Source organism: Kwoniella shivajii, chromosome 8 (genome assembly GCF_035658355.1).
Source record: "Kwoniella shivajii chromosome 8, complete sequence".
Lineage (NCBI taxonomy): Eukaryota > Fungi > Basidiomycota > Tremellomycetes > Tremellales > Cryptococcaceae > Kwoniella > Kwoniella shivajii.
Genome location: NC_085915.1, coordinates 1,067,274 through 1,090,994, shown reverse-complemented (window position 1 = coordinate 1,090,994; position 23,721 = coordinate 1,067,274). Strand labels below are relative to the sequence as shown.

Genomic DNA, 23,721 nt, shown 5'->3' with positions numbered 1-23,721 from the left:
CTTCCTTGAGCTGTGCCACCAATTTGGATCGATTTCAAGAACACGGCCGCTCGTCTTTTTCTGTATGGGGTATCAGCGGTATATATAATGTCATGTCCCGATGCCTTTCAACGATTGTTCATCATTCATCATCGTCCATCAACGCTTGCGCACCAAATGAAACAACACGCGGAATGTGGGATAACATAGAATGTGGGGGCGGACATCACCGCAAATCCTCCTGAAAAGCGGACATTGAGCTGTATCTCCATGCAAGCAAAACAGTCGGAATGACGTGGATATATATCACACATCACCTATTGCCCAGGAACGGGAAAGGATTGCAAAATTGATAATGGGATTTTTCAGTTCTGATATGAATTTCAAGTTCTTTCCGCAATTTCAAGAATCTTCAATTTCGAAATAAATTCACTTTGTCAAAAGGGTCTGTCATATCATCAATCGTCAACTCATCTTCAACGACATCACTAGGAATCGTTCAAGAAAGGTGATATACGTATTCTTAAACCATAGAACACTGCAAAGCAGCCTCCGCAAGAAATAATCGGCATAACTTGGAAAATATATTACACCTCAACTAATCGACGCTACAACCCAGAAAAATGCTCGTCCTCACCGAGACCTCGATTGGTTTCGTAGTCTTTAAACTCAGTAGTGATGCTAAAATAGACTCAAAAGATTTATGGAAGGAGTTTGAGACCCCAGAAGGAGCAAACAAAGCGTGAGTATGACGTTCAATATCCGATATTGCATCGTGCATCTACATATATCATGGTGTACTCCCTCTCCGTTTGCAATGATTAACCTAATTTGCCATACTCCAGCCTCAAAGTTCAAGCTATCCAACGATTCACATCTACTGCTTCCGCTGTTGAGGATCTCACCGCCATCCAAGATGGTAGATTGACCGACTCACTTTCTAAATTCTTGGTAGATGCCGCTGGTGGTGCTGGTGAAGCTGATGGAGAGAAAAAGAAGAAGAAGAAGAAGTTGGAAGAGATGTTGGTTGTTTCTGACCCCAAACTTGGTGAGTTTACTCAGTTCGCTGTCTCATGGGTTGTACCATGTATACTGACAAGGTATATCTTAGCCTCCACCATCAACAAAACCCTTTCCATTCCTGTCCTTTCCGACTCATCCACACAAGATCTTTACCGAGGTATCAGACAACAACTCGCCTCTTTGCTTGGTGGTGTAGACCAAAAAGACCTTAACACCATGTCTCTCGGTCTTGGTCACTCATTGTCTCGATTCAAGCTCAAATTCTCTACAGACAAAGTTGACACTATGGTTATTCAAGCTATTGCTTTATTGGATGATTTGGACAAGGAGATCAACATTTACTCTATGAGAGTGAAGGTGAGTAAGACCCGTCTTCCAGCTATCATCTCTAACTAATGAATTTTCTAGGAATGGTATGGATGGCATTTCCCAGAAATGGCCAAGATCATTGTCGATAACCTCGCTTATGCTCGAGTTGTCAAAGCCATGGGTGAGCTGAGATTCTGACCTTGACAACTTGAATCCAACTGACTCCCTTTACAGGTTTCCGAACCAACGCCTCTTCCACCTCATTCGAGCTCATCCTTCCTGAAGACCTCGAAGCCACTCTCAAAGCTGCTGCAGAATTGTCAATGGGTACCGAGATCTCTGACTCAGACATGGCTCATATCCACTCATTATGTGATCAAGTAATCTCCATCACAGAATACCGAACTCAACTTTCAGAATACCTCAGAAACCGAATGCAAGCCATCGCTCCTAATCTTACTGCCTTAGTGGGTGAGCTTGTTGGTGCAAGGTTGATTTCTCACGCTGGAAGTTTGATGAACCTCGCCAAACACCCGGCATCAACTGTCCAAATTCTCGGTGCAGAAAAAGCCTTGTTCAGAGCATTGAAAACAAAACACGATACCCCTAAATATGGTCTCATCTATCACGTAAGCCACTCTCAGCTGGTACATTGTATATTGATAAACATAGAATGCTAATGTTCAAGGTGTTTTAGGCATCTCTGATCGGACAAGCACCTCAGAAGCTCAAGGGTAAGATGGCGCGAATGGTAGCTACCAAAGCAGCGTTATCCATCAGAGTGGATGCTTTATCAGATGCCGATTCTAGATCGGACGCAGCTGCAGCCGAAGTTGGAATAACAAATCGAGTCAAACTTGAATCTCGTTTACGTGCACTTGAACATCAAGCCGGTATCGTTTCAGTAAGGAAAGTGACCTCAGGAGTTAACGGTAGACAACAACCTAAATTCGAAATGTCTGGTGCAACAGGATCATACAATTCAAATACCGACAACCTACCCTTAGGAAGTGTAAATGGAATGTTACCTACTCAACCTGAAGGTGCTGTCGCAAAAGCTGTTGAAGCTGTTTTGGAAGTCAAAGAGGAGAAAAGAGCAGAGAAATCTCAAGACGAGAAGAAAGATAAAAAGAAGAAGAGAAAGTCAGAAGCTGTTGGAGATGTTACCATGGATGATGCAGATGAAAGTATGGTAGCTGGAGAAACCAAAGAAGAGAGAAAGGCAAGGAAAGAAGCTAAGAAAGCTGTGAGTTTTTAACTGTAGTTTCCATATGGTGGGATTTCGTGCTGATACGCCAATTGATAGGCTAAGGCAGCTAAGAAAGCATCAGAAGAGAACGGGGATGGCGAGAAAAAATCGAAGAAGAGGAGAGCAGATGATTCAGAAGTAGGAGATGTGAGCGTGGTTGTAGATGGTGAAAAGAAGAAGAAGAAGAAAAAGAGAGATTCAGAAGCTGCTTAAGAGATCAAATGAGTTCTTGGATCTTTCGGGATTTCTTTTCGCACATATTTCATTCAGCATTGTTTTACCCTTCTCGTTTTCTTGCTTTTATTGTTCATTTCTTCCCTTCCTGTCGTATCTGATGGATCAGGATGTGTATGCAATTATACCCTTTGGATTTACCTCCGACGTGGAGAGCGGGTGATGTCGTTTACCCAAACGCAAACAATCATGAGCATGGTCTTGATCTGTCACTATATCCGCTATTCAGAAGTCGGACAAAGTGCGCTGATTCAAACGGTTGGTGTATGATCAGATAGATATCCCATAAAGAGTCGAGATGTAGATCCGGCTATTACCCGCCAGTCTTAGATAAATTAGCCGACGGTTAGGGGAATCTTGATTGCTATCTTGGCGGGTGTTTAATTTCAGTTTTCCCCCGTCTCATGCATTCAGTTTTGTTTCTTGTTCAATAACAGTGCTGAACACCATCTTCGACAATGGCATCTTCAAGCTCCAAACCTCTTGTGCAGGTATTTCATGACGTCAATGCCCTTCCTTTGGTAAATGTCAAACCCGGCGCGTCGGTTTGTGAGTTATTTGTACCTTTATCTATCGTCGAGCCTTGCTCATGGAATATTGGTATACAGGTGATCTTGGCTCAGCAAAAGTTAGTGATCAGCCTTATACTGGCGGGATATTTGTGAAAGATGAATTAGCAGAAGATTTGGACAGTGACAGTTTCCCAGTCAACGAGGTGAGTCATCGAGATTCGGACCGTTGCATTAGGCGTATCAAAAGTTTCAGTTAAACAGACGCTAATTCTGCAACTGAAAATAGTGGAAATACATCATAGAAGGAGAATGGCAGTAAGTATCTTGAACGAGAAAGCTTGTCTATCGCTCGTTATGACTCATAAAGCTAAATTCGACTGCAGTATGGTACAAAATGGTGAAAAGCTGATAGCTAAACCCGGAGATGTGGTATTCATACCAAAGGTAAGTCTTTACATCAATCTTCACAAGACATTCTCATTTCAATTACTGAGATACGACGTTGGATTTCTCACAGGGAGCTGCTTTCCTTTCGCTCAAGAAGCCATTCAAGGCGTTCTTGTAAGTATTGCCTGCCTGCATATAAACCATTGGCATTACAGGACTTGAGAGCTGATCTGTTTGTGTAGCGTTACGAATCGTGGAGGAGTTGATCACAAGCCATATACCAAGGCGAAGCTATGATATTTATAGTATTGCACCTGTTGACTATTGCTTTGAGGGTCATGTTACTAGAAATCTCGAGCATGCATGTATATATAGATGTTCTACCGTGTCTGAAGTTCGAAAAACACCTTTGTTGTGAGGAGTACTGTGGAGGAGAGTGAGGTGGGGTCTCCACACTCTTAATCTTACTGGAAATTGCTCGAAAGTTGAGATGTTGGAATGTGAACCAACACTACTATGAACTTTTCTCTCTTTTACTTCATTGGTATACCACTTGACTCTGCTCCATAAAATAAGCTTGAAGAGTAAAGCTTCAAGAAAATTACAATGTCCAATACCATCACGTTTTTCGACATCACCATCGGAGGTGCACCCGCTGGCCGTTTGACTTTTGAGCTATTTGACGATGTCGTGCCAAAGGTGAGTGGTCATAGTTTTGCTGATCCCTCTCCAGTTGTCGTAACGGTTTTCTGCATCCTCTCAGTCCTCATCCAAGTACCATTCCTTATATCTCTATCCTTGTCTCCTCCTGCTGTCCGCTTATGTCCTGCGATCCGACCTTTGTATACCCCTTCACCCCTCCCTATATATTTCTTCTTGGCTCTCATCTTTTGCCCAATTGAGCTGCCATCCCAATCCTCCCATCACCTGACGCTTCTGCTTACTTTGACCTATTTTACCCTCTCGTTTGCTCCGATGTGACCTTCTGTTTGACCACAAAAGAGCTGATTTATTTACACTCAATAATTTTCTTAGACCGCCGATAACTTCAAACACCTTTGTTTAGGAGACAAAACGAACGCTTCCGGTCGAAAACTTGCTTATGAGGGGTCTGTTTTTCACCGATGTATAAAGAGTTTCATGCTTCAAGGTGGTGACTTCACCAATGGGAATGGGACTGGTGGAGAATCCATATACGGCGAGAAGGTGAGTACCTTGCCTCCATAATTTTCTGCTAGTGCAGAACAAATATGCGAAATAAACAATTGCTGATTTTCTGCTTTAGTTTGCTGACGAGAACTTCACATTGAAACACGAGAAACCAATGCTACTCTCCATGGCTAATGCAGGGCCGAATACCAATGGGTCACAGTTTTTCATCACCACGTAAGTTTAGCTGTTCTCACTGACTGCCACCTGCTGATGAAACTATCAGCGTTCCCACTCCTCACCTCGACGGTAAACACGTCGTTTTCGGTAAAGTCCGTTCCAACCGAGGACTTGTAAGACGGATCGAAGCTCTTCCTACAACCTCCGATAAACCTCACGAAGAAGTGAAAATCGCTGCTGCTGGTGTATTGACATCAGAAGATCTCGACAAAGAGGAAGATGAGAAGAAGAAGGCTCAAGAGGGAAGTGGGGGTGAAGACATCTGGGAGGTACGTCCAGATTCATGGCAATGCGTGTTATACAAGAAGCTGAACATTGCCTATAGGACTACCCACAAGATGAAGAGGGCATTGATGCTGAGAAGGCAGACGAAGCTCTGAGTGTTGCTCTCAAGCTGAAGGATGTTGGAACTAAGTGAGTGATGCAAACAAGATGCGTTCTTCTTTAGAACGCTCTGACCATCTGTCCACTTTTCTTTAGGGAATTCAAAGCTGGTCAATACGCTACCGCTCTCGATAAGTATCAGAAAGCTCTAAGGTATCTTGATGTTCACCCGGTTTTGCCTGATGATGCCCCGAAAGAACAAGTTGAGGGATACCGAACTGCGTGAGTGAATAATCCCTATCATCTCAGCTGCCTTTATATTGACGTGATTCCTGCAACAGTCGAATTCCACTCTTGACCAACGCTGCTCTTGCCGCGCTCAAATGTACACCTCCCGCAGCTACTTTAGCAATGATCCTCACCACTCGAGCGTTAGCAATAGAAAACCTCACTCCTGCTGAAAAGGGTAAAGCTTTATATCGAAGAGCTTTAGCTGAGATACAAAAGAAAGAGGAGGAGGAAGCAGAGAAAGATCTTAAAGCAGCTCTGGAATGCGTACCTGGAGATGCAGGTATAATAAAAGCTCTGAAAGATGCTGAAAATAAAAAGAAGGAGAAAAGAGATAAAGAAAGGAAAGCTTTCAGTAAAATGTTCGGTTAGATAAGTATATGTAGCATGCATATCTCGGCCAACAGCAACGTGATCATGCTCTAAGAATGTTGCCCATATTACCTTCTAGTGACTTATATAATATCTCGACTGTGGTCCTAGCATTCACCGCCAGATTCCACACCGCCAGAGAATGTAAAGCTGCCACTATCTATGACGCGTGAATTGTGTCAGCGTTTTTTTTTTTTTTCTGGTTCGTTTTTTTTTTTATCCCATTCGACATTATCCAATTTCACCTTCTTTCCGACATAACTCTCTTCCAATATCATCCCATTTGGTCGAATTTGATCTTCATCGTGTACCGCATTCATCGAGCATCACTTATTCTCCAATCCAGATATGATACGCTGTCGATAGCCACACATTCCGTCGAAACTCGTATACATTGATATTATTTCCTCCCTTGTCCCAAATTTTTCCTTACAAGCTACCTTGCGACATCGAGAGTTCAGATCTCTTTTCGGATCTGTATCCATCAAAGCATAGCACCCCGGATATCCGGATTGCATCCGGGGTCGCCCGGATGCGTGTCCGGATGCACAAAATGCTCTCCCGGATTGAGAGATGCATCCGGAATTTTAAACCGGATTTGGTTGGATGTCCGGTTATTACGAAGGATGACGCCGGATTTGTCCGGATGCATCAATCTACTTTTACACGTCTTGTTTTCGTGTCCCGGATGAGAGTTCCATCCGGAAATTTGTGTGCCACATCGGCGTTATTGACCAATAACGCCGACGTGACTTCGCGTCTCAAACAACTTCACTTTGCATTCTGTTAAGTTCATCAATAGAGTCAATAGAGTCATATTATGCACATGTATCACTCATATATCCATAATTCAAGAGAAACAGCTTCAATTCGGTGCTATCACGATGGCTGGGGAAGACAAGATGAGTGTGAGTGAGCTAGAGGCGTTGATAGCGCAGGAGTATGATGAATTATCTGATGAAGGTATGTGATTCTTGTTCTTTACTCTATTCTTTCTCACTGTGTTGTGATTGATTCAGCACGAAACAAGACCTTTGGTGATATTGCCCTCGACCACTTCATGGCTGAAGAAGGCCAACCGGACGATGAGAAGGTCTTGAATCTAAAGAATACGCTCAAAATGGTCAGAGATGCTTGTCATGACGGTCATTAGACCTCATGACTATGGCTCAGGATGTCTCTTGCAAGCCTATATAATCGGAGGAATTCCGTCCCTATCGGAAATTCCTATTGTTCCCTTTTGTGGTTCAGTGGTTATAGCGACCGATTACGCCAAGCCATTGTGACAGTATAGGAATTTCCACCGGTCCCGGGTTCGAGTCCCAGTTAGTGCAGACTTTTGCACTCACGTTGGCCGTCGTAAAACCAACCCAGTCGCGGTACTGTGGCAGATTTCCCCACTGCCTATACAGCTTGGGTCCCTTATGTAATCTTGCACCTTACATAAGCTGAGTCCGGTTTTCGGTTCAGATAGGCTTGCCTCTTAGGCGTGAGGCGCCGTTCAGGCGTGAGGCGCCGTTCAGGCGCGCGGTCGCGCCGTCCCTGCCTGGGGTAAGCCAGAGTGTCATGACGGTCATTAGACCTCATGACTACGGCTCAGGATGTCTCTTGCAAGCCTATATAATCGGAGGAATTCCGTCCCTATCGGAAATTCCTATTGTTCCCTTTTGTGGTTCAGTGGTTATAGCGACCGATTACGCCAAGCCATTGTGACAATGCTAACAAGCAGTATCCGAAATCAAAAGGTGAGTTATCCGTGAAATTACTTGGTTCTAATCACTACCCAATCAGCTTCTACTTCGTCTCCCCTCAAAGTGCATCAGTCTCCAAGTTGGCGCACTCATTCAAATGGTTAGTGTTCCCGGATCCCGGATTCCGGATTCCGGATGAAAGACCTTTTTGCTGACAATTCAAATAGATGCTCCTAATCAACCCCGGGCAAAGAAGCCACCATCAAAAGCTCCTCCCCCAACTCCAACTCCTGCTGCCCCATCCAAGCCTAAACCTGCCGCTAAACCTGCCGCTAAACCTGCCGCTAAACCTTCCGCTAAACCTTCCGCTAAACCTGCCGCTAAACCTGCTGCTAAACCTGCCGCTAAACCTGCTGCTAAACCTCCTGCTCAAGCTAAAGGGAAAGCTAAAGCGCCATCTCCCCCAGTAACAAGATCTGGAAGACCGAGAAGGGATCTTGCTTATTATGAACGTGAACGTGCACGAAAAGCTAGTGAGTGAAAAACAGGCTCAATATCTCATAATACCCATATTGACTTCTTATCCAGATCTGAAACGAAAGAGGCCAACCGATGAAACCGATCCCAATGTCGTGGATGAACTCGACCCTACTGAAAGCTCACTATCAGATGTACCCTCTGAGCAAGATTCCGGTGATGAATTCAATCCGGATTCTCAAGAGTCCGGAAAGAAGAAGTCCGGATTATCCGGATCCCATCATCCAACCGGTAAATCCCAAAGCTCTGAAGGAGAGACGGAGATGTCACAAAAAGAAGATGAGGATACTCCGCAGCCAAAGAAACCTAAAACGGCTTCAAACCCCTCTAGAAAACCACTTCCCTTTCCTTCTCGCGGTCCATTCTCTGCTCCCATCACTCCTACTCCCACTCCTACAGCCCATTCTGGTGCTCAATTGTTTCAAACTTCGAGTACTGCTTCCAACTCATCACCAACCAAAGTCAACTCCACTTTAAAGTGGTCAAACCTCGATGATATGGTGAATAAAGCTGTCAAAAATTGGGAAAATAAAGTAACGGACGGAACTCGACCTCATTTCGGCATCTATCAACGTCCGTTCAAGATCCCCCTTGAAGACTATGCCCTTTATTCTCTGCAAGAAGCTACAGATGAGTCTAAAAACTCTTGGATGGGTTACAAATGCACGTGAGTTGGCTTTCACTATTCCGGATGATCCGGATTCCGGATGCCCGGCTCTCTGGATTGACCGGAATTTGCTAAGTGTTTAGAGCCATACTGACTGTTCAATATATGTCGTAGGGTGTGTAAAGTTGTTTACAAACATAAGGCCAATGACACCTCCGGAGGTGTCCTCTTTTCTCATTGGAAAACTCATCAAAAAACAGCAAATACCCCTTCCTCGATGATTGTCAATGTCTCGATGGACAGTAACAAGCTTGCTTTCTTCGCTGTTGTCAACGCAGCACTTCACAACCGATCGTTTGCATCTATAAACGATCTCCTGGTGAGTCAACAGTCAAAAATTAAAGGGCAAAACATCCGGATGACCTTTATCCGGATGTTTGACATCCGGACATCCGGCTTCCAATCTTTCGCTGATGAATGTCTCTTGCATAGATCCAAGAACTCTGTGAAGCGCTACCTGGACAGATCAAAACCCCCTCTCCACGAAAACTCTCCACCCTTGCTAAGGAATTCGCTGAATACAGTCGAATTCCCATATTCCAGCAAGTAAAACAGAACATGATGGGCTCTTTGCACATCTCAGCCGATGGATGGACATCTCCCAATGTAGGGTCTTATTTAGCGGTTGTTGGCTCATGGCTGGAGAGGAACAATTCAATAGATCGTGGGTTCTCGGTCAAAACGTGTATTGTTGATTTCGTGCAGTGAGTTTATCATTCAATAACCCCTGAAACACATCTGACTTCACTTTGAAAAGCTCTAATTCCTCCACCGGAGTTTCTATGGCCGGCCAGATACAGAATGGGTTAGAGAAAGTGAAATTAAACGATAATGTAAGTTCCGGATCCCCGGATCGATCTTACGCCCGGAGTCCGGTCTTTGCTTATCATCCGGTGTCTGTTAGCTTTTCTCTATCACATTGGACAACACATCTGCAAATCAGGTGTTGGTGGAAGAATTAGGTGCTACTGACACGCTTCCGAACTTTCCTGGGCCCGAGCACCGAATAATGTGCTTCGCACACATATTGAATTTGGTTGTAAAAGTAAGTTTTCAAAGTCTCACCACTCCCGGATCCGGATGATCCGGATGACCGGATACCGGACTTAGACCGTATTCATGCTTACATCCTTGATAGTCTGTGCTGTCTCCCTTCTCCACCAAGACCACAATGTCCACCTTGCAACGATTAGTATCAAAATCAATGCAGGAGGAGCAATTAACGATGGATGAAGAGGATCAAGAGAGAGAACTCGATCAACAAATCAGCGAAATTACCGACTTAGAGCCCTCCGTTAGTGATTCTGATGATGAGGACGATGTAGAGGATTTCAGCAACCTGGAGTTGAATCATGAACAAATCTTGATCAATAAAGCTCTTGAAGCAACCGAAAATCCTGATTTGCGCTCCGAGGCCGGTACAGACAGTAGCATTAACAATATGCTAGCTGATTTAGTTGCTAAAGTACAAGAAACGGATTTACTGTCATCAAGGACTCTGTTAGCAAAGGTGAGTAAACATTTATCTTGATCAATAAAGCGTTCCGGATTCCGGATATTCTGGCCCCGGATGATCCGGATCCGGACGTTGTTGTCATTATTGATAGCCTTCTTACTGATATCCCCCTTACAGGTTCGAAGAATCGCCAAAGCTACTAGATTCAGCTCGAAATTCCGAACCACTTGGATGTCTACTCTCAAAACCTTGTCTGAAAGTAAGAAATATACAGGCGGAGAGAAATATATCACCAGGGATACCGAGATCAGGTGGAACACAACTGGAAACATGATGAAGCAATGCCTTGAAATGAGGGCTGTCGTGTGAGTACAAATATCATATATATATACATCATGCACTGTCTGTAACTGATAAACTGACTATTAGGACTGAGTTCTATCGTCATCCGAACGTTATTGGGGATAGAAACGGGAAGAAGCTGTTCGCCGAGAAAGAGCAATGGGGACCTGAGGATTGGGCAACGATAGAAGCACTACAAGGTCTCTTAGATGTGAGTTTTGTTCAATCCTGGCTCCCGGATGCGGATCTTCCGGATTCCCAGATTTCCGGATATGGGCTTCCTTTATGAGCTTACAATGTTTGCTGCACAACTCTAGTGGGTAAAAATGGCCACCCTAGCATTCCAACAAGACGCCAAGCATGCAAACGGGTCTGTGACTATCGCCAGTGTAGTTCCATATATCGACAAACTAACTGTCCAGCTCGACACGGTACTTACAGCGTCAAAATCCCCCCTGGTGGTTCAGATTGGTGACCAAATTGGTAAAGACCTACTCAACAAGTACTATTCCCGTACCAATAACTCAAATCTGTATAGAATAGCTATCCGTGAGTTTTGCCTAGATTCCGGATTTCGGATTTCCGGATTACGGATTAGCTCCCTTCTCTTCTTGTGTCAGCTAACAGGTCTTCTCAGTCCTCCATCCTTCCATGCGTATGACCTATCTAAAAAAAAATGGATGGACCGAAGAATGGCAGAATCAAGCCAGAAAAGCATTGTTAGATTTATACAGCGACAAATACCAAGATCTCGATAAAGATGATGTTGTGATGTCTGTAAGTACCTTATATCGTTCAATGGAGGTTGTGCCTGTTGCGATGCTTACCAACATTGTCATATCTGTCTTTCTTCATCTACTATCCGACGAATACAATCCAAAATCTATACTTACGGATCCCGGATTTCCCGGACTTCACACATCCGGATTTACTTGCGGTCCGGATATATCTCATAAAACAGTCACCACCTGCAGACGGTCGACCCCTCATGGACCTTGACGATTCAGAGTTGCAAAATGAACACCCAGTGGATCAATTTATCAACGGCAGTTTGGTCCGTGGTAAAGGGAAGTCATTCGAAGATCCTCTCAATTGGTGGTTTCACTGTGTAGATGCAAGATACAAGGGACTGAGACAGTTAGCTTTAGATGTCTTCACAGCACCTGGTGAGTAGTATACTCGTATCAAATCAAACTGCTGAATTCACTAATCGGATCCCGGATTCCGGATGGCAGCTACATCCGTCGCTCCGGAACGTATCTTCAGTATGGCAGGCCTCACTGTTTCCGACCGTCGTCACAGTCTCAAGCCTTCTACACTAGCTGCTCTTGTCTGTATCTCATCCTGGTACAAGAATGGTCTGATCTCTCTGGATAGCTGGAATTCGTTTATGCAGAATAGAAACGGCAATTAGTTGTAATTCTAGTACTTTATTTGGGTTTTAGGGGTCATATTTCAGTTGTAAATTACCATCATTTCATCCATCTGCGCTGTGGATATGTTGTAAACGATATATGCATGATTTCCATTCATTCAGAAATCCATATTCTGGATTCCGGCTCGTCCTGCATCATCCGGAATATTTCCGGATGGTACCCTGCTTCCGGACTACGTTTCCGGATTTCACCCTGTATCCGGCTTAAAAAAACCGGATATCCGGAATGTGAAACCGGATACAGTCCGGATATCCGGAATGTGAAACCGGATACAGTCCGGATATCCGGGGTGCTATGCTTTGGTATCCATATGTCCATTCACTCAACATCCCCCTACCGATCACAGAGTAATCGAGATCGCTTCTCAATTTGAAACTGTTCCAATCTCTACGACTTTCTGGATCACCCAAAATCTCGACTATTTTCCTATTATGCATTTCTCGAGAATTGTTAATCATCGTCATCTATGAGAAGCCGTTGATATCATTCTACATTCAATTCGTCGAGAAACAACCTTTCTTCGAACTCATTAGAAAGTCGAGATATTACGTAGAATAACTCTGCCACTCGTCGAAGCTCGTGGAATGCAGGTTATTTCTCTCTTCGTCCCAAACAATCACCTTTAATGTTTACACTTTACACCCTGCTCTTAGGATGGAACTCGAGTATGTAGAACAATCAAACCTCGAGGAGGAAGAGGAGGTCAGTACATTGATAACATCGTGGGAAGAGAACTTGATCGATTGCTGATCCGAACTTCTTATTCTTCCTTCTATCAGCCTCGACCATTTACTCCGGAAAAAATGAAGCAGATCAGAGACCTGGTCGACACTCATGCAATTGCTGCTAACGAATGTATTCGGACTGCCGCTTCTTCGGGAAACATAACTGGCATTATGTTTCATCTCACCAATATAACTTCTATCCTAGAAGATTATTCTACTCTCGGACCCCATTTACCTCAAAATATCTTCCACAAAACCACTTTTCGACTTCGTGCACTCTTAGATCAGCTTGATGACTTGCGGCACCGCGTCAACGCACGATCGTATAAACTACCTTCGTTTTCTCTCCAATGGGTACCTTCAGAGAAGGGGGGTATGAAGCTTGATTTGGATATTGAAAAGCTTAAATGGCTCGTATCTCTTGGATATTCCGATGAGGAGATCGCGAGCGATTGGTTCGGTGTCTCTAGGAGTAGCATATTTCGACGTAGAAAAGTAGAAGGGATAAAGAAGAGAGATTGGACTGATATGGACGAGGAACAACTGTTACAAGTAAGCAAGCTTTCTTACCTGTCACCTTCCTTTTTCTGCGTTCTTCTTACCGTTCGGCCGATTTTTGAGTACATCTTTATCTCCCATTTCTTGCTCCAAACTCATCCATTCTCGTTCACCTCATTCTCGTCTCGCTTCACCTCGACGAATATCATAGAAGCCAGGCCAAGATTCACGCGTCTCAACGTGTCACAATGGCTTGGCGTAATCGGTCGCTATAACCACTGAACCACAAAAGGGAACAATAGGAATTTCCGATAGGGACGGAATTCCTCCGATTATATAGGCTTGCAAGAGACATCCTGAGCCGTAGTCATGAGGTCTAATGACCGTCATGACACAACGCCAAAGACACAGCTATCGATACTTGTGTTCATTCAATTTACGTTTTATTCAATATTGATATCGCGTTTCAGGCCATCAGGATGGTGCTTCATATGGGCAGCGGGCTAGAGGGTCAGAAGGGGGTACACTCCGGACTCAAGGAATTAGGCGTGAAAGTCACACAAAAGCGTGTCCGAGATGCTCTCAAGGTCTTTTACAATCGACCCGGCAAGGAGCGACGAGCAATCATCAGGAGAGTTTATCACGTTCCCTTCATCAACTCCCTCTGGCACATCGATGGCCACCACAAACTGGGTCCTTGGGGAATAGTCATTCATGGTGCTATCGACGGTTTCTCTTGGAGGATCATGTATATCTTTGTCGCAGATAACAATCGCGCATCAACCGTTATATCTGCTTTTCTTCGAGCCACTGAGAAATACGGATGGCCTAGCAGAGTTCGAGCAGATCTTGGCAAGGAGAATTGGGAAGTAAAAGCACAGATGGAGAAAGTCAGAGGTGAGTCCAGTCTATTTCGTATTTGACAAATACTTCCCTCATTGACTCATTCTTCCAAGGACTCAATCGAGGCTCGTTCATACAAGGTCCATCTACCCATAATCAACGAATAGAGCGATTATGGGTAGACGTTCAACAGTGGTCCACCGCTCGTTACCGCCAACAGTTCATATACTATGAAGAACAAGGGTATCGCTGCAGAGATGACCCCCTTGAAATGTGGGCTCTTCACTTTGTCTATATACCCACTCTCAGAAAGGCTCTAGAGTTCTTCGTTGAAAGGTGGAACAATCATGGTATTTCGACTGAGAAAAACAGTACGCCTGTACAACTCTGGCACAGGAGTGAGTATGGCAATTGCTCGTAATTAGTAAATGCTAATCCGCGCTTCGTAGACTTGCGCGCCGCTGAGAAAATCCAGCTATCTCCTATTCAACATGTCGATCCGCTGACTGGATATCTTGAAGACCATTACGATGATCCTGACGCTGCCAAGAGATTCGAAGACTATGGCGTTGATCATTTCAAAGGGAGATCTGGTCACCAACTCAACGATAACGACCCACATAAGAAGACGCCTGCGATCCTTAGCTCTTTGCCTGAAGATGTCAGAGCAATGCTTGAAAGCCTCGAATTCCAACAGCGGATTGAGGAGGTAGCAGGAGATGACAGGTGGACTTGGCCTCCCCCAGCTGATTTTGGTTTAGAAAGGTATCTCACTGTTGTACAAGAAGTCAACCGTATTGTACGTCAGGAGTTCCCAGCTTTGTATTCGTGACTTCGTACTTTATTCATATCGGTATCCATTCATGCAACTCAGCTTGAAACATACACACTTCAAGGCCACATACATTCGATGTTGCGAAATTGTAACCACTCGATACTAACAAGATCTGTCCATCTCAATTGACCCCCTTACACTCCCTTCCATTTTGGTTGAAAAATGTCTGTTCTCTAAGCAATTCGTCGGTGAGCATCCAACGATCGATTTATTTCAACGAGATCAGGACAAGTAATCGGTGAGGGTGGGCTACATATGGCTCAATTTTGAAGAAGTAGGTCTGGCATCTGATGAATTTGTGTAGTTTCGCTTACAACTCCCCTTGTTGATAACATATGATGGGATATTAGAATATTTTTGTATCATCGAGACAAGAGGAAAGTACGAATACATGAAACAAACTACAAGATCGTTCGACAAGATATATCTAGCTTCTGTTCCGAGGTGATGACAGACTTCGTGTTCATCATCTCAATATACCGATACCGACCCATATTTTCCTGGTCCAAATCATTCCTGTCAAGATTATCCCTTATGACAGGCTGAGAGCAGATAGCGTCTCTGTCAAGTAGGTCTTCCTGTATGCACATCTCCTCACCTCGGTCATCCAGTAGCTGATGAGATCGTATATTACCATATCTTAAGTAGACAAGGAACTGGTTTCGATGCTTTCTATTGTCAAAACACAGACAAACGGTCTATCACACTTTCAGCTCCCGATTTATTTGTCCAATCATCAGGTAACATTTGACATACCTCTATCCTCGAGCTTCTTCCTCTTCTTCAGGTATATCACTCTCATTCTCCAATCGCTTCTCCTAATCTATTCTCCCTTTCTCTCTTCTTGGTTGTAACACGTTCGACACGATCGGCTGCCCTCTTTCTGACGCTCTCCACCACTTCATTAAGTCCCATCCCGTTTCTCAGAGCGGGTGTCACATTCTTGACGAAGGCAGTGCTGATCAGATGCGATGGGAGTGATGAGAATAAAATCACCATATCATCGACAATGTTCTGGAGACCAGAAAAGGGAGCTCGTATTCCTTCTTGAAATCAATCTGGAGGTCGACCATTTGGCTTACTGGTTCGCTCATTGATCCTTCCCCGATCCTGGGTCAGCACTGACGACCAGAGGGGAGGACCCGGGAGGGTAGAAGGGATGAGGACCCGAGAAGGTAGAAGAGGGGAGGACCCGGGAGGGTGAAGGAAATTGTATCTATAGAAGAATAGATTAGCATTTCACTCAAGGCGTTGGAGGAGGAAAGCGAACTCGCCTGGGTCAACAAGTATATACCAAACGATCTATCGACAATCAAGTTATATTGATCTCATTAAGTATAGATCATATTGTTTCTAATGGGAAACCGGACGCCACCCTGAAACATTATCAGAAGAGGAATGTAATCAAGGAATTCCCGAAGAAACTCTATGCGCTCCCAAGAAGCTGAGAGAAACGGTGAAGGAAGGCGGTGTCGAGTTTGACTACCAGGACTTTGTTACAAGTAGGCACAAATAATAATTCAGAGCCATATAACAATTCCAAAAAACGATGAACTGTCCTGGTGGTGATGAAAGGTGATACTTCAAATACGATGCCGCAGAAAGACTGCATATATGCATTCGCCAAGTCAGAACAGCTCAAGATCAGGAAAGGCTAAGAAACAGAACTTACACATTGATATAGATGAAAGGCATTAATGATTTCTCTAACGCACTCTGCAGTAGAGTTGAAATCAATCCCGCCAAATCGATATCGACTGGTAAGATCGAGATACTGTTGAGAGGGATGATAGAAGCCCTGTATGACCAAGTAAGCGTTTCGCAAACTTATTCACGCAGGAATTGGACCAGATAATCACAGTTTCGACCATCTTCAACATGCTTTCATCAAAAATCGTACCATTCACTACAATTCCGGGAGGTGACCGAGAGATTCGAAGAGAAACACCTTGTCGATGTACTGATATGACATTCATTTCAAACGGGGCCTGTTGTGGATATAATTTCTTGAATATAGAGGTTTGTTTGTGTTATAGAGGTAATTCAAAGAAGATACAGTTGAATGTTGACCGTCTTAGTGATAACAGAGACGAACAAAGGTTTTCGACTCGGCATTATAGAACTACAACTGATACAGCAAGATGTGGCTTCTTCGGAAGATGCTCGTATACGCACCATACCATACCTATACACGAAAATCCAGCAGCAATCAGGTCTGTGCTGATGATTCCTCTCCGAATGGCCGAACTTGGCTGAAGTGTTTGATGGATGGGTATAAATCCACCCATTCTGGTCCATATGTCGAGCTGAAAAGTCTTAAAAGTAGTGTGAAGTCAGACGAACGATCCAATACTAGGTGGTCGCAGAAATGAATAAAATTGATTAAGTTATCCTCTGTCGAAGACAGCAGAGTGATTGAGGAGACAAAGAGAGAAATTGATGTAAAGACGAAACACATAACGCCGGAGACTGATGAAGCAAAGTTCTCGATTACGTAATATCGAAAGACGCGATGTATACAAACGACTCGAAGCGGAAATCTTAGAGTTTCGTTGTCGTTCAACAAGGTCATTCCATGATCATCCATCGATGTATGCTATGTTAGAATTTGAACGAGTATTCAATATTGTAGTATCGGATCCCGAGATAGCGCTTGCTGATAGAACAGCTTCTGGAAAATGGTTGATCTCAAGGATATGCATCACGTCACACTGGTCTTTCCATCTCTGAACCTGCTTTTCTCGACCAGTCTCATGAACGTTCGTTGAGTTTGCATTCTAGCGGACGAGGATGAGAGAATACAGACGAGTCTTCTCGAGATCTGTATACACCATGAACGTCTGGATTAAGAAGCTTCCGATATTGGACTTCTGTCGTATCGGTTTCGGCAATTGTGGCTGCATCAGAATCCAAGGACGTGATACCATTATAGTTTTGATGTGAACTCAGCTCGTGTAACATTCCAATCTATCAAATCCTTGTAAGCACTCTGCAATATATGTTGTGGAGCAATCACTGAGCGCTATATAGTCGAAACCATTCTCCTTCCAATGTTTAAATCCACCTAGAAGATAAGGATAGACGTATCACGATTTGTCCATTACAGGGCATTACAACATAGATGAGTATGCACCGCCTGTAAAGCCCACAAGAACGCCAATCTTTCTCGACTATATCGGCCCCTCGTCGTAGATTCGGTCAATGCCCTGGCACAATCGGATTCTAGGTGAAAAAATAATGTCACAATGTACTACGGTTTCAAGCGGAGAGATACCACACTTAAATTCATTTCAGTACATAGGAATACAAACTCATCTGTCAGAGCGATACCGGCACTACATTTCGACACGACGTCATCTACATCTCACACATAATGCGGAAGCAGGAAATAGAAAGGCATCGAATTACTGTTATCGACGACAAGTTAATTTCTTCTTTGTAAGATATTGGCTAGCCAAGAGCTTTTGGTAGGAGCCTTTCTACTTCTTGCTTCCAAACAAATATACAGATGGCGGCTGATAATCGTATATCAACGAAACGTAGCGAGCGTGTGTAGAAACACCAGTTACCACAGACACCCTCGACCCCTGAAACAGAAAGGCGAAGACAGTAGTAATAGTGGTAGTCATTACGTATATGACTACCAATCCGAAATGAAGGCGAAGAAGAGGCGCGGTCAGATGAAACAGCCACAATTCCTGGCATCCGAAAGCATTCCCAGTAAGCCAGGAATCCCCCACAAACGGCCCTCTCCAAGGGCGGTCCTTGAACCTACAGACTAGATGGGACGGTCAGCCTAGTCCGACCTCAGATTCGGCCTGGCGATTCTAGGACACCTACGAATATCGTAATCAATCATCTAAATAGGCATGACTCTTCGAACACGGAAACGTTCATGGTGGGCCCAATTCTGAGATAAGATAGAGACCACGAGAGCTTTCGCGTTAGCTGATCCGATTAGATAAAGTGATGTGAACCCTACTCGAGTCGTAAAGCCGCCGTCCCATACTCGTAAAGTTTATGAGTAAATCGCAGCTTCAAGACCTACCGAATGTGGTATATCATGTCGGCTGTTCGCTACCCTGAATCACGTAAAGATATTGAATTTCCTCGCGGAGATCTCGCGTGCTTGCATTTAAGAACGAGTTATCAAGTAACTGCTTTATGTGCTCTCAATTCATCTTTCGTCCTCCATGAGCGACACAACGATCATGATCAACATCAAGATGATGTGGACGGTCAGTATGGTACGCACAGACACCTTTGCCACAGCAGTTTTTCAGTTTCGCCGAGAAATTCCGGCCAAATCGCACTGACCTCTTCCAGTTTCGATTTCTCTTGTCGAGATGAGATGCCAATCGTCTGGTTCTGTCTCCTTTGTTACTTTATAACTTCATTACGCCTCGATAACTTCAATACAAAGAGAACCATATCTGCAGATTCGATTCCCTCTCACCCGTAGCAAGATGAATCCTAAAATGACCCCTCAGGAGGTTAGTGTTTCTCCCTCCTATCGACGGTCGAATACAGTGACTTCATTGACGAAGATGGAGAATCAATCGAATTCGATAGCGTATCCGCTGACGACTGTCGTTTTATACATAGCTACGAGAATTTCAGGAGTGGAAAGACTTGAAAGAGTTCAGACAATTCAAAGCTGCTAAAGACAAAGCTACCAATCCTCAGCTTGGTGATCAATCAATAATCGCTGCTTCCCATCGCCGCCCTATCCCTTCAACACGAGCTCCACTTGCTGCTCCTGTCTTCGATAGCTCTGATGAAGAGCCCCCTCATCAACTTTCCCCAGCATCTACCACGAAAACCCCTTCAGCCATCAGTGATACCTCTCTATCTCATCAAAGTGGACAATTTTCTATCCCATCTTCGAACGCGTATATCAAGGGTGCTTTGACTCAGCACTCAACAGCCGATTTCATGCGCAAGGGTCAACATCAGAACTCTCCTGCTCAGTCTCATCCTGGTCTACCTTTACAACCCCGCCGCTCCCAAGGAGCGGTTGGAAATAAAACAATTCACAAGACCAAGCAATCTCCAATGGTGAAGCAAAAACCATTCGGCACTGCCTCAACTAAAGCGTCATCAGTTAAAGCTACATCTGAAGATACTCAGAAGAAGGCTATCCTCCTTGGCAGCGAAGCCAGGGTGTGTATCTCATGTGCGATGTAAATCGAGTGTCTTATTGACGTGGTCGTCCTCTTATAGGTTACCCTTCTGCCAGATCATAGATTTCTTACGGTGGATCTTGCTGAACACCCTTTGAAAGAGCTTCGGGAATTCCTCGAGGAGCGAAACCATATGCAACATCCTTGCATCCGTGCAAATGATTCAGTGAGTGCTATAAAGACCAAATTGGACAAAGAGTTCAAGGGCCTTGTTGATACATTCATGAATGAATACGCGTGAGTACTAAACGCCCAAAGCTATCCTTTCAGATGGACTGTACTGAGACTATCTATACAGCTGGGTCGTCTTAAATGAGAATCGCTTGACGTTTCGCATTTATAAAGGCGTAGAGGAGACTGAACCGTCTCAGCTTCTTATGGCCTACAAATCGAAGAAAGAAGCATTCTTGGTCATCAAGGATTCCAATTATAGAGATAATCTGTGGGAAGAATACCTTGAAAGCTATGGGGAGGAAAGCACGATCGACAGGGAAGAACCAGCAAAGGTGAAGAATGCTGTTCAAAGAACCAAGGGTGGGATCCAAACGGGGGAGGTAAGCTGAGTCCTGCACCCACATATGACAAACCGCTGATATGTCCTAAGATGAGATCCTCCGTTCCTCATCAAGATAAAAGAAAGGTCTCGAGTTCAGTCAACCACTCAAGCCCCATTTCTGCTTCGATTCCCTATTCCGATGAAGAGGTCAAGCCTGATCTCACCTTTCTCGATTCCGCCCGACATCAACCCACGGTTAAAGGAAAAGGACGACCTGATTATGACCTCAATAGAGAGGCTGAGGCGTTCTTTGCATCTTACAATCCAACGACTCCTGATTCCTCAGTTGAAATTATCTCACCAATTCCTGGGCTGATCAAGAAAGGAGAGCCCGTTGCTTCCTACAGATCCCAACCTTCAAAGCGATCAATATCAGGTTCGAATCAGCCTACCTCGCCCAAGAAACCTAAAGGTCGATCTCAAGTCAAACATAGGATTGAAATTAGCCCTATTGGGGTCCGCTCTGTGGAAAGAAAGACCAAGACCGCTCAGAAAGCGATGGCAGAACTCAATATCCTATCCAGCCCAAAGAAATCCAAGTCTGGAGAAAGTAGCACAGCTGATGCAGAGATCACAAATGAAGGTGAGGATGAAAATGAAGAGGAAGATGAGGTCGAAGCAAGAGTTCAACCCCTTCACCCAGAAGTGGTAGCTCGTTATGAGGACCATGTTGTGGACGGCATGAACTGTAGGACAATTTATATTCCTTCACCTGTTCCTACACCCTCTCCGCCTCCGCTTACTGCGAGAAGATCAGGTCGAACTCGTAGGTCTTTTTCATCTATGACTCCTCTGTCCTTCATATCGCTGTTGTCAGGATATCTGATGGATTATTACTGATTCGTGGTCCTTGTGATAGAGAAATCCCGAAAATGATCAAGACGAGAGGGGATGTAAGCGTCCGACACTGTACAAACTCATTCTCTCTTCATGTTTGCTGGAATGGACAATCGCTTGTTTACATAAATCCTTCCTGATACCCCTTCTTCTATCTTGTCACTAATGAGACGATCCCCAAGGATACAGAACCGCTTGTATATAGACCTGGTGGATATCATCATGCATCGAACGTCTAATGAAATACTGGAGAGAAAATACTGAAATTTAACGATGTGAGATACGCATAGAATATGTGATGAGACAGGTTATGTTGATACTCGAACATATTCTTTGAGAAAGCTTAATTATATTTGGATTCATTCCACTCTCCTTCAATAGAAAATAAATATGAATCATTCATAAACAACTCGACGGATGTCCGCTACCGAAATAGAATATCAAAACAAAATAGACAGCGAGAACGATTCAATGATATGACTTTGAGTAGCGGAAGCTAACAGACCAAACATCTTCAGTGACGCTTCAGCTTCCCTCAAGCCCCTCTCGTCCGAAAGGAAAGAATATTTCAATCGTTACTCACCTTGATAAAATCCCTTCCACCTGTCGCCATTACGGGACACCCAAGGTTTTAAGCTCTACATTCTGTTCATCGACGATATTATGTGCGGATTCCGATCCCCTGCGAGCCGAGAAGCTGGCAGAGAGATCCTATGAGTGTTGTTTGGGTGACTTTGTTACAATGTGGTCGGTTACTGTCACAATGGCTTGGCGTAATCGGTCGCTATAACCACTGAACCACAAAAGGGAACAATAGGAATTTCCGATAGGGACGGAATTCCTCCGATTATATAGGCTTGCAAGAGACATCCTGAGCCGTAGTCATGAGGTCTAATGACCGTCATGACACTCTGGCTTACCCCAGGCAGGGACGGCGCGACCGCGCGCCTGAACGGCGCCTCACGCCTAAGAGGCAAGCCTATCTGAACCGAAAACCGGACTCAGCTTATGTAAGGTGCAAGATTACATAAGGGACCCAAGCTGTATAGGCAGTGGGGAAATCTGCCACAGTACCGCGACTGGGTTGGTTTTACGACGGCCAACGTGAGTGCAAAAGTCTGCACTAACTGGGACTCGAACCCGGGACCGGTGGAAATTCCTATACTGTCACAATGGCTTGGCGTAATCGGTCGCTATAACCACTGAACCACAAAAGGGAACAATAGGAATTTCCGATAGGGACGGAATTCCTCCGATTATATAGGCTTGCAAGAGACATCCTGAGCCGTAGTCATGAGGTCTAATGACCGTCATGACAAACAAGGAACACTTAGCTAGCTGAAGTCCGATACTGATTTACATAATATTATGTGAATGATGACTGACTTCTCCACTTCGATAAAATCTAACAAATGAGTGAGGAATCTTTTGATCTCGAAAATAACAGTCAAGTCTCTCAAAGAATGGATAAGACTGGAATGTGTGTACAGGAATAGACGAGTACGATAGACTAAGATCAAGAGTCACATCTGTCACAATGGATACGATTCGGTGAATCTGGTCGACGCTGGAGTAATCTGGTATACCAAGATATGGGAAGAGGAAATCAGACGAGGCTATATTGAACAATTCGAAATAAGATTTGAGAACTGGAAGAATCGAGAAACTCAGACAAGATGCTTATACTCTCATCTAGAACCTTCCTAGTATATACGCCGCAATGACCACTCAGCCACTAAAGAAAATAAGTAATATCATTGATCACAAACGTGAAGTCAGCAGACAACGAGCTATCCGTTAGGATGGAATAGCCTTGATCGGAATCGTCGAGAATATGTGAGTTAGTATGAGCTGGCTAGAGATTCGTGTACATCATTGTCTACATGGGGGATAGTGTGGAGGAGAACTAGTGAATTTGGTATTAAACATCATGATTTGGTCTCTTGTAGACGAGTAAGAACCAGAATGGAGGATTTTTCAGCACTGTATCACGGTAGTGAAACCCTTGCATGACCCAAGCAGGACCCGAGTAGGAACGATGAATGATTC

At 44.3% G+C, this 23,721-nt stretch overlaps 7 protein-coding genes across 7 annotated transcripts; all 7 read left to right on the top strand.

Annotated features, from left to right (window-relative positions):
* Positions 1 to 602: 602 nt before the first annotated feature.
* IL334_006148 (nucleolar protein 58) lies at positions 603 to 2,773 on the top strand (the record flags this gene model as incomplete). The annotated part of the gene is made up of 7 exons (XM_062937852.1): positions 603 to 721; positions 825 to 1,027; positions 1,091 to 1,359; positions 1,411 to 1,492; positions 1,546 to 1,940; positions 2,009 to 2,557; positions 2,618 to 2,773. The coding sequence occupies 7 exons, from the start codon at positions 603 to 605 to the stop codon at positions 2,771 to 2,773; spliced, it is 1,773 nt and encodes a 590-aa protein (XP_062793903.1).
* A 479-nt stretch (positions 2,774 to 3,252) lies between these two features.
* Positions 3,253 to 3,990, top strand: IL334_006147 (uncharacterized protein; the record flags this gene model as incomplete). The annotated part of the gene is made up of 6 exons (XM_062937851.1): positions 3,253 to 3,343; positions 3,403 to 3,509; positions 3,593 to 3,621; positions 3,690 to 3,750; positions 3,824 to 3,867; positions 3,936 to 3,990. 6 exons carry the CDS (start codon positions 3,253 to 3,255, stop codon positions 3,988 to 3,990), a joined length of 387 nt encoding a protein of 128 aa, XP_062793902.1.
* A 309-nt stretch (positions 3,991 to 4,299) lies between these two features.
* Positions 4,300 to 6,066, top strand: IL334_006146 (peptidyl-prolyl cis-trans isomerase D; the record flags this gene model as incomplete). The annotated part of the gene is made up of 7 exons (XM_062937850.1): positions 4,300 to 4,392; positions 4,729 to 4,899; positions 4,979 to 5,079; positions 5,129 to 5,351; positions 5,408 to 5,496; positions 5,563 to 5,688; positions 5,748 to 6,066. The coding sequence occupies 7 exons, from the start codon at positions 4,300 to 4,302 to the stop codon at positions 6,064 to 6,066; spliced, it is 1,122 nt and encodes a 373-aa protein (XP_062793901.1).
* Positions 6,067 to 6,950: 884 nt separating this feature from the next.
* IL334_006145 (uncharacterized protein) lies at positions 6,951 to 7,219 on the top strand (the record flags this gene model as incomplete). The annotated part of the gene is made up of 2 exons (XM_062937849.1): positions 6,951 to 7,029; positions 7,086 to 7,219. 2 exons carry the CDS (start codon positions 6,951 to 6,953, stop codon positions 7,217 to 7,219), a joined length of 213 nt encoding a protein of 70 aa, XP_062793900.1.
* A 562-nt stretch (positions 7,220 to 7,781) lies between these two features.
* IL334_006144 (uncharacterized protein) lies at positions 7,782 to 12,173 on the top strand (the record flags this gene model as incomplete). Its single annotated transcript, XM_062937848.1, has 15 exons — positions 7,782 to 7,811; positions 7,890 to 7,917; positions 7,985 to 8,290; positions 8,346 to 8,961; positions 9,076 to 9,280; positions 9,394 to 9,665; positions 9,719 to 9,794; positions 9,866 to 10,006; positions 10,100 to 10,471; positions 10,595 to 10,782; positions 10,847 to 10,970; positions 11,077 to 11,308; positions 11,397 to 11,536; positions 11,721 to 11,925; positions 11,995 to 12,173. 15 exons carry the CDS (start codon positions 7,782 to 7,784, stop codon positions 12,171 to 12,173), a joined length of 3,114 nt encoding a protein of 1,037 aa, XP_062793899.1.
* Positions 12,174 to 13,909: 1,736 nt separating this feature from the next.
* IL334_006143 (uncharacterized protein) lies at positions 13,910 to 15,093 on the top strand (the record flags this gene model as incomplete). Its single annotated transcript, XM_062937847.1, has 3 exons — positions 13,910 to 14,315; positions 14,375 to 14,659; positions 14,711 to 15,093. 3 exons carry the CDS (start codon positions 13,910 to 13,912, stop codon positions 15,091 to 15,093), a joined length of 1,074 nt encoding a protein of 357 aa, XP_062793898.1.
* A 4,469-nt stretch (positions 15,094 to 19,562) lies between these two features.
* On the top strand, positions 19,563 to 21,711 carry IL334_006142 (uncharacterized protein; the record flags this gene model as incomplete). Its single annotated transcript, XM_062937846.1, has 6 exons — positions 19,563 to 19,589; positions 19,702 to 20,259; positions 20,320 to 20,516; positions 20,578 to 20,833; positions 20,884 to 21,601; positions 21,695 to 21,711. 6 exons carry the CDS (start codon positions 19,563 to 19,565, stop codon positions 21,709 to 21,711), a joined length of 1,773 nt encoding a protein of 590 aa, XP_062793897.1.
* Between the last annotated feature and the right edge of the window lie 2,010 nt (positions 21,712 to 23,721).